The sequence below is a fragment of the Somniosus microcephalus genome, chromosome 30 (assembly GCF_052327205.1).
Source record: "Somniosus microcephalus isolate GS21.2 chromosome 30, FLI_Smic_1.0, whole genome shotgun sequence".
Classification (NCBI taxonomy): domain Eukaryota; kingdom Metazoa; phylum Chordata; class Chondrichthyes; order Squaliformes; family Somniosidae; genus Somniosus; species Somniosus microcephalus.
In genome coordinates this window covers 1,198,975-1,216,012 of record NC_141016.1, presented here as the reverse complement: position 1 = coordinate 1,216,012, position 17,038 = coordinate 1,198,975, and the positions used below count along the sequence as shown (strand labels likewise).

Here is a 17,038-nt window from a genome sequence, read left to right as displayed (position 1 = left end):
GTTGTCGGTGGGGAGAGGGCTGGGTAGGAGGAGAGGGGGTCAGTGGGCTGGGTGGGGGAGGGGGGGTCAGTGGGGGGGAGAGGGGGGTTGGTGGGCTGGGTGGGGGGAGGGTTGGGCAGTGGGTTGTCAGTGGGCTGGGTGGGTTGTCGGTGGGGAGAGGGCTGGGTCGGCTGTCGGTGGGGAGAGGGCTGGGTGGGCTGTCGGTGGGGAGAGGGCTGGGTGGGCATAGTGGTGAGCACTGTTGCCTCACAGCGCCAGGGACCCGGGTTCAAATCTGGCCTCGGGCGACTGTCTGTGTGGAGTTTGCACATTCTCCCTGTATCTGCGTGGGTTTCCTCCGGGTGCTCCGGTTTCCTCCCACAGTCCAAAGATGTGCAGGTTAGGTTGATTTGGCTATGATAAATTGACCCTTAGTGTTAGGGGATTAAATACATGGGGTTACAGGGATAGGGTGGGATATGTGTCGGTGCAGGCTCGATGGGCCGAAATGGCCTCTATCTGCACTGTGGATTCTGTGATTGTGAGCTGCTCTGTGGCTGCTCTCTTCACTGGGGGAGCTGCGAGAGCGCATGCGCGGGCGGGCCGGAAAGGCCGGTGGGGCTGCGCGTGCGCAGTGACGGGCGGCAGGCGATGGCGGTGAACCTGAGTCGGAACGGGCCCGCGCTGCAGGCCGCCTACCGGGAGGTGGTGAGCGACAAGATCGCCACTGACTGGTGAGCACCAGGCCGGGTGGGGAGGCCTCGAGTGAGGCGAGGCTGTTTCCGGGCATTTGGGGTCCGTAACCCAGGGTTACCCTTGGGTTGGGGTGGGGTTAACCCTGGGTTACGGAGTTTGGGGGGTCTGTAACCCGGGGTTATTTGCGGTTTGGGGGCTTTGTAACTCTGGGGGTTTTGGGGGAGGGATGGGGGGGAGATTCTGTAACCCTGGGGTTTTGTGGGGGGGGGTGCTCTGTAACCCTGGGGGTTTTGGGGGAGGGATGGGGGGGAGATTCTGTAACCCTGGGGTTTTGTGGGGGGGGGTGCTCTGTAACCCTGGGGGTTTTGGGGGAGGGATGGGGGGAGATTCTGTAACCCTGGGGTTTTGTGGGGGGGGGGGTGCTCTGTAACCCTGGGGTTTTGTGGGGGGGTGTTCTGTAACCTTGGGGTGGGGGGGGCTCTGTAACCCTGGGGTTTTGTGAGGGGGGGGGTGCTCTGTAACCCTGGGGTTTTGGTGGGGGGGCTCTGTAACCTTGGGGGGTGGGGGGCTCTGTAACCCTGGGGTTTTGGTGGGGGGGGGCTCTGTAACCTTGGGGGGTGGGGGGCTCTGTAACCCTGGGGTTTTGGTGGGGGGGCTCTGTAACCTTGGGGGGTGGGGGGGCTCTGTAACCCTTGGGTTTTGTGGGGGGGGGTGCTCTGTAACCCTGGGGTTTTGGGGAGTGGGGGGCTCTGTAACCCTTGGGTTTTGCGGGGTGTGGGGTTTTGTGCGGGGGGGTGCTCTGTAACCCTGGGGGTTTTGGGGGTGGGGGGATATTCTGTAACCCTGGGGTTTTGTGGGGGGGGGGTGCTCTGTAACCCTGGGGTTTTGGGGAGTGGGGGGCTCTGTAACCCGTGGGGTTTTGTGCGGGGGGGTGCTCTGTAACCCTGGGGTTTTGGGGGGGATGGCTCTGTAACCCTGGGTTTCCTGGGGTTTGGGGGGGAGCGGTGGGTACGTAACCCAGGCGCCCAGTGATTCAGAGCTATGTGGGAGAATGGGACTGTGGGAACCTGGGGGATGGCCTGCAATCCTGGGGTATGGGTTCTCGGGGACTGATGTAAAACGGGTTCAGATCCAGTCTTGGTGTAAATTCCCAGGTGATTTCGTGACACTGTCCTGCCCTTTGGGTCCTTTAAAGCTTTTATTGTTCAGCCGTGGGGTAAGGGTCCAGAGGAGGAGTCGGGGCTGGGTAGTCGCACAGATTGTTCTCATAAACCGTGCTGAGGACTGAGTGGTGCCCTGGTGTTGGCGCAGTGCTGGGCGCTGCGTCCTCTGTATTATGTTTCAGGTTTCTCACTAGCCAGCAAGAACTTTGTGTGTCATTCTCAGACCAACTGAGAATGGGAAAGCTGTGCACGTGGGAGTTCTTGGATATCCACAGCATTGCAGAGTCTTGGCATGCTGCACTGTGATCTGAATAATTCATCCATCTTTCGGCATGTTGTCATTTTCTTTCTGTCCTCCCCCCAGCACCTCATCCCCCAGCTCTCTGTCGACAGCCAGAGGGTTGGCAGTGATCTGTTCCCAGGTTTCTGTTTCTTGAAGTGGCTGTGAAAAGCAATGTTGCAGAGCGAGAGATGTAATGCTTGGGATATTGTGGCCTCTGCTTGCAATCTCCCATCATTCTTCAATCTGGATTATATCATGCCTCTTCCAAACCTGACTGGCATTTCATAGAATAATACAGCACAGAAGGCGGCCATTCGGCCCATCGTGCCTGTGCTGGGATAGAACCACTGGCAAAAATGGCAACTTTAGGAAAAATTTATTTCAGAGCAGGAGAGATATGTTGGTTTTGCTAACTGGTTATCAGCGGCAACTAATTCTGTACCACGTGTTGGTTTGCATTCAAGTGGAGATCAGGTGTATTCCATTCAAGGCTGCACCACACCTGACCTCCATCATGACTCCTGCAGCTAACCTTTAAACTCCATTGTAAAGGATTGAGAAGTCTAGGAGATGGGCTCGGCTCACTTGAAGGACACAAAAAAGGTCGAAAAGAATAAGAAAGAAAGAAATTGCATTTCTATAGCGCCTTTCACAACATCAGGACAGCCAATCAAGTACTTTGAAGTATAGTCACTAGAGAAATGCGGCAGCCAATTTGCACACAGCAAGGTACCACAAACAATGACAGTGCAGCGCTCCCTCAGTACTGCCCCTCCGACAGTGCGGCGCTCCCTCAGTGCTGCCCCTCCGACAGTGCGGCGCTCCCTCAGTGCTGCCCCTCCGACAGTGCGGCGCTCCCTCAGTGCTGCCCCTCCGACAGTGCGGCGCTCCCTCAGTGCTGCCCCTCCGACAGTGCGGCGCTCCCTCAGTGCTGCCCCTCCGACAGTGCGGCGCTCCCTCAGTGCTGCCCCTCCGACAGTGCGGCGCTCCCTCAGTGCTGCCCCTCCGACAGTGCGGCGCTCCCTCAGTGCTGCCCCTCCGACAGTGCGGCGCTCCCTCAGTGCTGCCCCTCCGACAGTGCGGCGCTCCCTCAGTGCTGCCCCTCCGACAGTGCGGCGCTCCCTCAGTGCTGCCCCTCCGACAGTGCGGCGCTCCCTCAGTGCTGCCCCTCCGACAGTGCGGCGCTCCCTCAGTGCTGCCCCTCCGACAGTGCGGCGCTCCCTCAGTGCTGCCCCTCCGACAGTGCGGCGCTCCCTCAGTGCTGCCCCTCCGACAGTGCGGCGCTCCCTCAGTGCTGCCCCTCCGACAGTGCGGCGCTCCCTCAGTGCTGCCCCTCCGACAGTGCGGCGCTCCCTCAGTGCTGCCCCTCCGACAGTGCGGCGCTCCCTCAGTGCTGCCCCTCCGACAGTGCGGCGCTCCCTCAGTGCTGCCCCTCCGACAGTGCGGCGCTCCCTCAGTGCTGCCCCTCCGACAGTGCGGCGCTCCCTCAGTGCTGCCCCTCCGACAGTGCGGCGCTCCCTCAGTGCTGCCCCTCCGACAGTGCGGCGCTCCCTCAGTGCTGCCCCTCCGACAGTGCGGCGCTCCCTCAGTGCTGCCCCTCCGACAGTGCGGCGCTCCCTCAGTGCTGCCCCTCCGACAGTGCGGCGCTCCCTCAGTGCTGCCCCTCCGACAGTGCGGCGCTCCCTCAGTGCTGCCCCTCCGACAGTGCGGCGCTCCCTCAGTGCTGCCCCTCCGACAGTGCGGCGCTCCCTCAGTGCTGCCCCTCCGACAGTGCGGCGCTCCCTCAGTGCTGCCCCTCCGACAGTGCGGCGCTCCCTCAGTGCTGCCCCTCCGACAGTGCGGCGCTCCCTCAGTGCTGCCCCTCCGACAGTGCGGCGCTCCCTCAGTGCTGCCCCTCCGACAGTGCGGCGCTCCCTCAGTGCTGCCCCTCCGACAGTGCGGCGCTCCCTCAGTGCTGCCCCTCCGACAGTGCGGCGCTCCCTCAGTGCTGCCCCTCCGACAGTGCGGCGCTCCCTCAGTGCTGCCCCTCCGACAGTGCGGCGCTCCCTCAGTGCTGCCCCTCCGACAGTGCGGCGCTCCCTCAGTGCTGCCCCTCCGACAGTGCGGCGCTCCTCAGTGCTGCCCCTCCGACAGTGCGGCGCTCCCTCAGTGCTGCCCTCCGACAGTGCGGCGCTCCCTCAGTGCTGCCCCTCCGACAGTGCGGCGCTCCCTCAGTGCTGCCCCTCCGACAGTGCGGCGCTCCCTCAGTGCTGCCCCTCCGACAGTGCGGCGCTCCCTCAGTGCTGCCCCTCCGACAGTGCGGCGCTCCCTCAGTGCTGCCCCTCCGACAGTGCGGCGCTCCCTCAGTGCTGCCCCTCCGACAGTGCGGCGCTCCCTCAGTGCTGCCCCTCCGACAGTGCGGCGCTCCCTCAGTGCTGCCCCTCCGACAGTGCGGCGCTCCCTCAGTGCTGCCCCTCCGACAGTGCGGCGCTCCCTCAGTGCTGCCCCTCCGACAGTGCGGCGCTCCCTCAGTGCTGCCCCTCCGACAGTGCGGCGCTCCCTCAGTGCTGCCCCTCCGACAGTGCGGCGCTCCCTCAGTGCTGCCCCTCCGACAGTGCGGCGCTCCCTCAGTGCTGCCCCTCCGACAGTGCGGCGCTCCCTCAGTGCTGCCCCTCCGACAGTGCGGCGCTCCCTCAGTGCTGCCCCTCCGACAGTGCGGCGCTCCCTCAGTGCTGCCCCTCCGACAGTGCGGCGCTCCCTCAGTGCTGCCCCTCCGACAGTGCGGCGCTCCCTCAGTGCTGCCCCTCCGACAGTGCGGCGCTCCCTCAGTGCTGCCCCTCCGACAGTGCGGCGCTCCCTCAGTGCTGCCCCTCCGACAGTGCGGCGCTCCCTCAGTGCTGCCCCTCCGACAGTGCGGCGCTCCCTCAGTGCTGCCCCTCCGACAGTGCGGCGCTCCCTCAGTGCTGCCCCTCCGACAGTGCGGCGCTCCCTCAGTGCTGCCCCTCCGACAGTGCGGCCCCTCCGACAGTGCGGCGCTCCCTCAGTGCGGCCCCTCCGACAGTGCGGCGCTCCCTCAGTGCTGCCCCTCCGACAGTGCGGCGCTCCCTCAGTGCTGCCCCTCCGACAGTGCGGCCCCTCCGACAGTGCGGCGCTCCCTCAGTGCGGCCCCTCCGACAGTGCGGCGCTCCCTCAGTGCTGCCCCTCCGACAGTGCGGCCCCTCCGACAGTGCGGCGCTCCCTCAGTGCGGCCCCTCCGACAGTGCGGCGCTCCCTCAGTGCTGCCCCTCCGACAGTGCGGCCCCTCCGACAGTGCGGCGCTCCCTCAGTGCGGCCCCTCCGACAGTGCGGCGCTCCCTCAGTGCTGCCCCTCCGACAGTGCGGCGCTCCCTCAGTGCTGCCCCTCCGACAGTGCGGCCCCTCCGACAGTGCGGCGCTCCCTCAGTGCGGCCCCTCCGACAGTGCGGCGCTCCCTCAGTGCGGCCCCTCCGACAGTGCGGCGCTCCCTCAGTGCTGCCCCTCCGACAGTGCGGCCCCTCCGACAGTGCGGCGCTCCCTCAGTGCGGCCCCTCCGACAGTGCGGCGCTCCCTCAGTGCGGCCCCTCCGACAGTGCGGCGCTCCCTCAGTGCTGCCCCTCCGACAGTGCGGCCCCTCCGACAGTGCGGCGCTCCCTCAGTGCGGCCCCTCCGACAGTGCGGCGCTCCCTCAGTGCTGCCCCTCCGACAGTGCGGCCCCTCCGACAGTGCGGCGCTCCCTCAGTGCTGCCCCTCCGACAGTGCGGCGCTCCCTCAGTGCTGCCCCTCCGACAGTGCGGCGCTCCCTCAGTGCTGCCCCTCCGACAGTGCGGCGCTCCCTCAGTGCTGCCCCTCCGACAGTGCGGCGCTCCCTCAGTGCTGCCCCTCCGACAGTGCGGCGCTCCCTCAGTGCTGCCCCTCCGACAGTGCGGCGCTCCCTCAGTGCTGCCCCTCCGACAGTGCGGCGCTCCCTCAGTGCTGCCCCTCCGACAGTGCGGCGCTCCCTCAGTGCTGCCCCTCCGACAGTGCGGCGCTCCCTCAGTGCTGCCCCTCCGACAGTGCGGCGCTCCCTCAGTGCTGCCCCTCCGACAGTGCGGCGCTCCCTCAGTGCTGCCCCTCCGACAGTGCGGCGCTCCCTTAGTACTGCACTGGGATTGTCAGCCTGGATTATGTGCTCAAGTCTCTGGAGTGGGGATTGAACTCGCGGCCTCTTGACTCGGAAGGCGAGAGTGCTGCCCACTGAGCCACAGCCAACACCCAGTTGGTTAGGTGATGGGTTTGAACAGATTGTAGGAGGAATGGGAGACTAAAGGAGGTGAGATGCTTTGCATTTTGAGATGCTGAGAGAGAATGAGTTTGCAGTAGGAGACCGTGCAATGGATCAAAACAGCGAGGGAGGATAAAGCGTGTGTATGGATCAGGTGTTTGCGGTTCAGGAAGAGTGAGCTGCGTTGTAGCGATTGTGGAATATATAATTGATGTGCATCTGGAAGTTGTGGATGATCGCCATTTATTGCAGTTTTAGCAAGTGCTTTGTGAAATAAGGAACATATCAGCTGGTCTAGAAATGGGAAGGACAGTAAATCAGGAACCAGGGCAGTAATTGCACAATAGAGCAGATCAGACTGAGCTGGCTTTATTCTGGTGTTTGCTGTTGACACTCCACCTAGACTGTAATATTAGGGATTTTAGTTTTAATCCTGCTACATTTTCTTAAACTGAAATCAAGGGCAGGCAGTTAAACTTCCCTTCCCTTTTCTATAACTCCGTCCATGACCTTGCCTCACCCTATCTCTGCAAAAACCTCCTCGACCTCCATCTCTTGAGCCAAGCGTGACCTCACAACTCCGAAACACACTTCCTGGATTGGCGTTCACTCCAACACCTGTCAATAAGGTGTCTGGGGACTTTTTTTGTAATTAAGAATGTTCTACAAATTCAAGTTTTATTTGATGTTTAACATTTTAAAATTGCATAGAATTTGCAGCACAGAAGTAGGCCTAACAGGTCCATGCCGGTGTTTCTGCTCCACACAAGCCTCCTCCCACCCTACTTCATCTCACCCCTCATGTATTTATCTAGCTCCTTAAATGTATCTATGCTATTAACCTCAACCACTCCCTGTGGTAGCGAGTTCCACATTCTCACCACTCTTTGGGTAAAGAAGTTTCTCCTGAATTACCTATTGGATTTATTAGTCACTATCTTATATTTCTGGCCTCCCCCACAAGTGGAAACATCTCTGTCTACCTTATCAAACCCTTTCATAATTTTAAAGATTCTTTATCCGGTCACCCCTCAGCCTTCTCTTCTAGAGAAAAGAGCCTTGGGTTTTTGTACAGTTTTATAAATGAGCACTTTCAGCAAACTTGGGCCTGTTGCTTCATGCATTATATAAAAGCGAAACCTGTCCAAATTTTAAAGGTAAACTTGTGAAAGAATGTGGAAATATTTCTTTAGCGCTTAACAACACTTGCACAATAAAGATGCAGAGAGGAAACGTGCAGGCCAGTAAAACTTCACAAACGTGATCTGTTCATTTGACGGTTAACCTCAGTTCACAGCGTCCCGCGACTACTTGGACCCCAGCAATGTCTGTGCAAGTCTTGAGCAGGCGAATCGATCATCAACCCCTCTCCCAGCCTGGAGTGGCTCCATTGGAGATGCACAGTATTCCCAACACAGCAAATCCTGTCTCCGACCTCTCCTGGCCCCGTATTGTTGACACAGTTGCGGACTTTGTCCATATGCACATTGCTAGAGCCCAGCCTGCTCGAGTGAAGTTACTGCATTGTTGATATACAACTGGCACAAGGAAATGGGGTCCTCGAAAGAGAGAGAGAGAGAACGTTCATTCAGCGCCTTTCACATCCTCAGGATGTCCCAAAGTGCTTCATAGCCCATGAATTATGAGCACAGCAAGGTCCCACGAACTTGCAATAAGATAAATGACTGGTTAATCCATTATTTCTTTGGTAATGTTGGTTGAGCCAGAACAACCGGAGAACTCCTCTGCTCTTCGAATAGTGTCGTGGGATCTTTCACAGGATCTGAGCTCAAACGGTACCTCTGAAAGACTGCACCCGCTCAGTGCGGGGCGCTCCCTCAGTACTACACTCCCTCAGTACTACACTGGAGTGCCAGCCTGTTACGGGGACTTGAACCCACAACCTTCTGACTCGGAGGTGAGAGTGCTACTGAGCCAAGCTGACACTGTGAAGGAAGTAGTACAAGAGGAGAGTTTCCTGTTAAATGATTTTCAGATGGTGCAGGCCACATTTATATTCTGTGGTTAAACCATCAATGGATTTGTTGCCAAGTGCAGAGCTTATAATTCGAGTCTGCTTCCTACCAGAACAACTCAATTGATGGTAGTGATGGGGAGAGCTGGACCGTTGGAATGGTCTGGGAGCTGGACTGTTGGAATGGTCTGGGAGCTGGACCGTTGGAATGGTCTGGGAGATGGACCGTTGGAATGGTCTGGGAGATGGACCGTTGGAATGGTCTGGGAGCTGGACTGTTGGAATGGTCTGGGAGCTGGACCGTTGGAATGGTCTGGGAGATGGACTGTTGGAATGGTCTGGGAGATGGACCGTTGGAATGGTCTGGGAGATGGACCGTTGGAATGGTCTGGGAGATGGACCGTTGGAATGGTCTGGGAGATGGACCGTTGGAATGGTCTGGGAGATGGACCGTTGGAATGGTCTGGGAGATGGACCGTTGGAATGGTCTGGGAGATGGACCGTTGGAATGGTCTGGGAGATGGACCGTTGGAATGGTCTGGGAGATGGACCGTTGGAATGGTCTGGGAGATGGACCGTTGGAATGGTCTGGGAGATGGACCGTTGGAATGGTCTGGGAGATGGACCGTTGGAATGGTCTGGGAGATGGACCGTTGGAATGGTCTGGGAGATGGACCGTTGGAATGGTCTGGGAGCTGGACCGTTGGAATGGTCTGGGAGATGGACCGTTGGAATGGTCTGGGAGATGGACCGTTGGAATGGTCTGGGAGATGGACCGTTGGAATGGTCTGGGAGATGGACCGTTGGAATGGTCTGGGAGATGGACCGTTGGAATGGTCCACTGGGCATCCCAGGCCAGCTTTTACCTTTTTTATTCGTTTACGGGATGTGGGCGTCGCTGGCAAGGCCAGCATTTCTTTCCCATCCCTAGTTACTCTTGACAAGGTGGTGGTGAGCTGCCGCCTTGAACCGCTGCAGTCCATGTGGTGAAGGTACTCCCACAATGTTGTTAGGGAGGGAGTTCCAGGATTTTGACCCAGCGACGATGAAGGAACGGCGATATATTTCTAAGTCAGGATGGTGTGTGGACTTGGAGGTGGTGGTGTTCCCATGCGCCTGCTGCTCTTGTCCGTCTAGGTGGAAGAGGTCGCGGGTTTGGGAGGTGCTGCTGAAGAAGCCTTGGCGAGTTGCTGCAGTGCATCTTGTAGATGGTACACACTGCAGCCACGGTGCGCCGGTGGTGGAGGGAGTGACTGTTTAAGGTGGTGGATGGGGTGCCAATCAAGCGGGCTGCTTTGTCCTGTATGGTGTCGAGCTTCTTGAGTGTTGTTGGAGCTGCACTCATCCAGGCAAGTGGAGAGTATTCCATCACACTCCTTACTTGTGCCTTGTAGATGGTGGAAAGGCTTTGGGGAGTCAGGAGGTGAGACACTCGCCGCAGAATACCCAGCCTCTGACCTGCTCTTGTTGCCACAGTGTTTATGTGGCTGGTCCAGTTAAGTTTCTGGTCAATGGTGACCCCCGGGATGTTGATGCTGGCGGATTCGGCGATGGTAATGCCGTTGAATGTCAAGGGGAGGTGGTTAGACTCTCGCTTGTTGGAGATAGTCATTGCCTGGCGCTTCTCAGCCCAAGCCTGAACGTTGTCCAGGTCTTGTTACATGCGGGCATGGACTGCTTCATTATCTGAGGAGTTGTGAATGGCGCTGAACACTGTGCAGTCATCAGCGAACATCCCCATTTCTGATCTTATGTTGCTTCTGAGATTTAAACCAAAGAGTGGGGCTCCACCATGCAGATACCCGAGCCTCTTTTCTCACTCTGGATAATCCTCTCCATGTTTCCTGAACATATTCCAGAGTTCCATGCCTTGTGAGAGCTGCATTCATGGGGCACCCTTGCAAAGGCATTCAGCTTTGCTTCTCAAAGTTAGTCATCACAAATAAATGTTCCGTCTCCCTGTTTACACGGTTTCCTTTTCACTCTTCCTTCATTTCCTCTGCTGCTTGGTTTCCACAGTTTAACGCACGATCTATCTTTCTGGGCTCCCTATTTCTCACGCTCTGTTCAAACAATGCCAGAAAGCGTTCTTCCCACTGTTCGTTTTGTCCGTTTAGAACCTGTGACATTGGCAGTTTGAATAAAATCCCCAAACTGGCCTCTGCATAATCTCGCCCTCTGTCTCTCTGTCTCTCCCTCTCTCTGTCTCTCCCTCTCAATTCAATTCAATTCAATTCAAATGCTTTATTGGCATGAAAGTTTACAGAGAACCATATTGCCAAAGCTTACATTGCAAAAAGGTACAGTTTTCTAACATTCTGTAGGTGTCAATCGATTTGACATTTGTTGGGTACATACAATATTACTTTTAAACAATATTAATTTTAAACAGTCTTTGTACTTCATTTGGTACGTTCAATATTAATTTTAAACAGTCTTAATTTTAAACAGTCCTCAGGTTGTGACATGTTGTTACATATTTGGCCCCAAGGTATGGTCTGTCTCCTTCTCCTAAGACTAATCTCAGTTTTGACAGATCATCCAATTCCTTGAAATCTGGGGTTGTTTGGCTTAGCTTGTTGAATAATATGTTTCTTGATGTGTTGAATTTTTCGCATTTTAGGAGGAAATGCATTTCTGTTTCAACCTCGCCAGCCAGACATTGATCGCATATTCTATTCTCTCTAGGCTGCCAGGATTTCTTGTATCTGCCTTTTTCAATTTCCAGTTGGTGGTCGCTTAGTCTGTACCTGGTGAGGGTCTGTCTCTGTTTTGTGTCTCTGATGGTCGTGAGGTAGTCTGCCAGTTTATATTCTCTTTTTAGGGCCCGGTAACATTCTAATCTGCTTTGGCTTTCGGTTATTTTGTTCCAATGTTCCAGGTAGGTTTCTTTGCATTTTTTAATGATTTGGTTCACTCGGATTGGTGTTTGGACGGCTGTGTTGGTCTGGGGCTGGTCAGGGTCCGGCTGAGTACTTAGTTTCAGTAGCAGCTGACTCAGGGGACTCTTTTCTGGGTTTAGCTCTTGGGTCTGAAAGGCTTTGAAATGAAGGGTGTCTGGGGAGCTAGATTTGAGGTGATTTAGGAAGTTTAGTGCTCGTTTTTGGATGTTTATTATCAGTGGGTATCTGCCTAGTTCGGCTCTGCATGCATTTGTTGGCGTTTTTCTTTGGGTGCGAAGGATGCTTCGGCAGAATTCTGCATGTAGGGCTTCTATTGTGTGTTTTTCCCATTTAGTGTAGCTTTGGTGATTTAGCGGGCCCCATACTTCACTACCGTACAGTGCAATGGGCAGGATTATGCTGTCAAATATTTTGAGCCAGATTTTGATTGGGATTTGGATGTTGTAGAATTTTCTTTTTATTGCATATAGGGCTCTTCGGGCTTTTTCTTTTAGTGCATTCACTGCTATGCTGAAGCTCCCTGATGCTGTAATAGTTAGACCAAGGTAGGTGTAGCTCATAGTGTGTCCTATAGTGGTATCACTGAGGGTAAACTGGTATTTGTTTTCCTGACATCTGGGCCTTTTTTGAAAAATCATGATGTTGGTTTTCTTTAGATTTACTGTTAGAGCCCAATTTTGGCAGTATTTGTCGAGTAGGTCTAGTTGTTGCTGTAATCCCTGTTCTGTGGGAGACAGCAGAACCAGGTCGTCCGCATAGAACAGGGATTTCACTTCTCCATCCAGGAGACGGAGACCTGGTGACTCGCTTTGCTCCAGCATGTCTGCTAATTCATTTATGTATATGTTGAACAGGGTCGGGCTCAAATTGCAGCCCTGCCGGACGCCTCTTCCCTGGGTGAAGAAATCGGTGCGTTTGTCTCCAATTTTGACCCCGCATTTGTTTTTCAGATACATTGATTTAATAAGGTCATAGACTTTGCCCCCTATTCCACACTGAAGAAGTTTATAATAGAGCCCTTCGTGCCATATCGAGTCAAAGGCTTTCTTGAAGTCGATGAAACAGGCGAATATTTTCCCATTTTTTGTTTGGTGTATATGTTTTCCAATGAGGGTGTGAAGGGTATAGATATGGTCGGCTGTGCGGTGTTTTGGAAGAAAGCCTATGGTTTTTTCTGAGGATATTATGTTTGTTAAGAAAATCAAGTTATCTACTATTTAGAATACTGCAGAATAACTTCCCTAAACAACTGTTGACACAGATGCCGCGGTAGTTATTTGGGTCTGATTTGTTTCCACTTTTATATATGGGGGAGATTAGTCCTTGGCACCAGATATCGGGAAAACAGCCTGAGCGTAATATGATGTTGAATAGTTTGAGTATCGCACCCTGCATCTCCATATTGCTGAACTTGAGCATTTCATTTTTGATGTTGTCTGGGCCACAGGCTTTCTTTAGGTGGAGAGATTTTGTTTTTGTGGCCAGTTCTTTCCATGTGATTGGGGAGTCTAGAGGGTTTTGGTTGTCTTTAATTGTTGCTTCTAATGTGTGGAGTTTTTCTGTGACCTGATGTTGACTTGGGTTTGTTTCGTTTATTGGGATGTCTTTGTAGAGGTTTTCAAAATGTGTTCTCCAGATGTCTCCATCTTGGATTGGTAATGCTTGCAATTGTGCTGTACTCAGGTTATTCCACATTTCCCAGAATTGTTTTGGATTGGTGGAGTTTTCAATTTCTTCGAGTATTTTGTGGGTATAGTTTTGTGTTTTGTTCCTAATGGTGTGTTTATATCTTTTGAGGGTTTCATTGTATCTAGTACGTAGGTCCGGATTGTTTGGTTGGTGATGCTTTTGGTTTGATATTTTTCTCAGGTCTTTTCTGGCATTTTTGCATTCGTGGTCAAACCATTTCTTATTTTTATTTTGTCTTTTGTGACGCTTCCTCTTCTGTTTCACAAGGTCGGCTTTTACAGCTGCCTCATGGAAGATCATATTTATATCCTCTATGGCCATGTTTACACCATCTCTGGTGATCTCGTATGGGTTTTCTTTAAATTTTGATATTTTACTTGAGATCAGGTGACTTTCGTGCTGTGGGAGACAGCAGAACCAGGTCGTCCGCATAGAACAGGGACCTCACTTCCCCATCCAGGAGACAGAGACCCGGTGACTCGCTTTGCTCCAGCATGTCTGCTAACTCATTTATGTATATGTTGAACAGGGTCGGACTCAAATTGCAACCCTGCCGGACGCCTCTTCTCTGGGTGAAGAAACCGGTGCGTTTGTCTCCAATTTTGACACCGCATTTATTTTTCAGATACATCGATTTAATAAGGTCATAGACTTTGCCCCCTATTCCACACTGAAGAAGTTTGTAATAGAGCCCTTCGTGCCAAATAGAGTCAAAAGCTTTCTTGAAGTCAATGAAACAAGCGAATATTTTCCCATTTTTTGTTTGGTGTATATGTTTTTCAATGAGAGTGTGAAGGATATAGATATGGTCAGTGGTGCGGTGTTTTGGAAGAAAGCCTATTTGATTTTTTCTAAGGATATTATGTTTATTAAGAAAATCCAGTAATCTGCTATTTAGAATACTACAGAATAACTTCCCTAGACAGCTGTTGACACAGATGCCACGGTAGTTATTTGGGTCTGATTTGTTTCCACTTTTATATATGGGAGAGATGAGTCCTTGGCACCAGATATCTGGAAAACAGCCTGAACGTAATATGATGTTGAATAACTTGAGTACAGCACCCTGCACCTCCATAGTGCTGAACTTGAGCATTTCATTTTTGATGTTGTCTGGACCACAGGCTTTCTTTAGGTGGAGAGATTTTGTTTTTGTGGCCAGTTCTTTCCAAGTGATTGGGGAGTCCAGAGGGTTTTGGTTGTCTTTAATTGTTGCTTCTAATGTGTGGAGTTTTTCTGTGACATGATGTTGACTTGAGTTTGATTCGTTTACTGGGATGTCTTTGTAGAGGTTTTCAAAATGTGTTCTCCAGATGTCACCATCTTGGATTGGTAATGCTTGTAATTGAGTTGTACTCAGGTTATTCCACATATCCCAGAATTGATTTTGATTAATGGAGTTTTCAATTTCTTCAAGTCTTTTGTGGGTATAGTTTTGTGTTTTGTTCCTAATGGTGTGTTTATATCTTTTGAGGGTCTCATTGTATCTAGTACGCAGGTCTGGGTTGTTTGGTTGGCGATGCTTTTGGTTTGATATTTTTCTCAGGTCTTTTCTGGCATTTTTGCATTCGCGATCAAACCATTTCTCATTTTTTTGTCTTTTGTAACGTTTCCTCTTCTGTTTCACAAGGTCGGCTTTTACAGCTGCCTCATGGAAGATCCTATTTATATCGTCTATGGCCATGTTTACACCATCTCTGGTGATCTCATATAGATTTTCTTTAAATTTTGATATTTTACTTGTGAGATCAGGTGAATTTAGTGCTGTGATGAATTTATCTCCACTGTCTGGGGCCCATCTGTATGTCTGGTTTAGTTTATGGAGCTTACTGGGTTCCTTTTTTGTGTCTGTAGTTTGGGCAGAAAGTTTAAGGTACACATTTATTTGGTTATGGTCTGAGAGGGGCGATTGCTGCCTGACAGTGAATGCGTTGATATCGCAGGGGTCCATGTCAGTGATTGTATTATCCGCCACACTAGACCCAAGAGTTGAGGAATAGGTGAGTCTCCCTAAGGAGTCCCCTCTGAACCTACCGTTAACTATGTACAGGCCTAAGGCTCGGCAGAGTTGCACTACCTCCCTACCGCGCTCTCGCGCTCTCTCTAGCGTTCTGTCTCGCATTCGCCACTTGTCAAATCACTAGGGAGCACGCTGTTTGTTGCCCTTCACTTGACATTCCCACTGCCAAAAACAAGTTGAACGACTGGTTCTGTCTGTTCTACATAGAGCAGCTCTTCAGCCCATTGTGTTGCAAGGCAGCACCATCTCCGAGCTTGACTCCTGTGGTTTGTAACCCTGTCTCCTCCCCACCCCCCCCAGCCATCTTGCTACTTTGCAGCACGTTATTGGATATGTGCGATCCTGTGTTTAATTCCTCAATATTTTTCTCCATTTGTCCCAATTCCTACGAAATCACTGAGCGTTGGTTGATGCAGCCTCCATGCTGACTACTAAACATGCCCAGCCAGTGGCTTGGGCTGTCTGGTCAGCTCTGCTCACCTCAGGAAGGATATATTGGCCTTGGAGGCGGTGCAGCGCAGATTCACCAGAATGATACCGGGGCTAAAAGTTAATGAGGACAGGCTGCATAAACGTGGCTTGTATTCCCTTGAGTTTCGAAGGTTGAAGGATAAATTGCATTTCTGTAGCGCCTTTCTCAATCTCCGTACATCCCAAAGTGTTTTACAGCCAATGAAGTACTTTTTGAAATGTAGTCACTTGTAATGCAGGAAACATGGCAGCCTTTGTGCGCACAGCAAGATCCCACAAGCAGTAATGCGATGACCAGATATTCTGTGTTTTTTAGTGATACTGGTCTAATTGATATCTTTAAAATGATAAAGGAACTGATAGGGTAGAGAGAGAAACTATTTCCTCTGGTGGGGGGAGTCCAGAACAAGGGGGTTCTGCAAATTAAAGCCAGGCCGTTCAGGAGTGAAATCAGGAAACACTTTTTCCACACACGGTAGTGGAAATCTGGAAAACTCTTCCCTAAAAGGCTATGTATTCCAGGATAATTGAAATTTTCAAGACTGAGATTGATAGATTTTTGCTGGCTAGGGGTGTTAAGGGATATGGAGAACAGGTGGGTAAATGGGGTAGGGATGTGGATCAGCCATGATCTAATTAAGTGGTGGAGCAGGCGGAAAGGGCTGAATGGCCTCCTCCTGTTCCTGTGTAACAGGCTCGAGGGGCTGAATGGCCTCCTCCTGTTCCTGTGTAACAGGCTCGAGGGGCTGAATGGCCTCCTCCTGTTCCTGTGTAACAGGCTCGAGGGGCTGAATGGTCTCCTACTGTTCCTGTGTAACAGGCTCGAGGGGCTGAATGGGCCTCCTCCTGTTCCTGTGTAACAGGCTCGAGGGGCTGAATGGCCTCTTCCTGTTCCTGTGTAACAGGCTCGAGGGGCTGAATGGTCTCCTCCTGTTCCTGTGTAACAGGCTCGAGGGGCTGAATGGCCTCTTCCTGTTCCTGTGTAACAGGCTCGAGGGGCTGAATGGCCTCCTCCTGTTCCTGTGTAACAGGCTCGAGGGGCTGAATGGTCTCCTCCTGTTCCTGTGTAACAGTCTCGAGGGGCTGAATGGCCTGCTCCTGTTCCTATGTGCCATCCTCCACAGGCCTGTTGCAATCTGCCAGGTGGCTCAGCTCTGAAGTGTCGCTGTGCGTGCTTGTTTGTGACACCGCAGACACAACCAGTCCCATGCATGACCCCAGGCCAGTTTTCACTTGTCCCGGTCTGGTATTGTTTTAGTGCAGTGACTGGAGGTGGTCACGTGGGCTCTTGCTCACCGTCTAATTAAATACTTCATTTGCCCGATAGGCTCCTGACCCTGCTCCCACTTGATACTGTAATTAAACGGCAATTCCTCGGTGTACAGTGTCTAATTAGTTTGCTGGTTGGCAAATAAAGGCATCTTTGTGGGGCTGGTCACTTCAAAGACTTGAAGCTTAAAGAATGAACTTGTATTTATACGCCCACCGGACGTCCCAAAGCGCTTTACAACCAATGAAGTGCTTTCGAAGCGTGCCGCTGCGCGTACTGTAAATCACCCAGCCTGGCCTCCAACTGCATTCTGAATTTCTCACGTCTTTGA

At 53.0% G+C, this 17,038-nt stretch overlaps 1 protein-coding gene across 2 annotated transcripts in view; it reads left to right on the top strand.

Annotated features, from left to right (window-relative positions):
- The first annotated feature begins 498 nt into the window (after nucleotides 1–498).
- The window catches only part of dbnlb (drebrin-like b), a 50,616-nt gene continuing 34,076 nt past the window's right edge, over nucleotides 499–17,038 (top strand). The window contains exon 1 of one of the 2 annotated variants that reach the window (XM_085970881.1): nucleotides 499–713. In XM_085970881.1, coding sequence (XP_085827007.1) covers nucleotides 631–713 — 83 coding nt within the window. In that variant the 5' untranslated portion in view covers nucleotides 499–630. The remainder of the gene's footprint in view (nucleotides 714–17,038) is intronic. The other variant, XM_085970880.1, reaches the window with a different exon arrangement.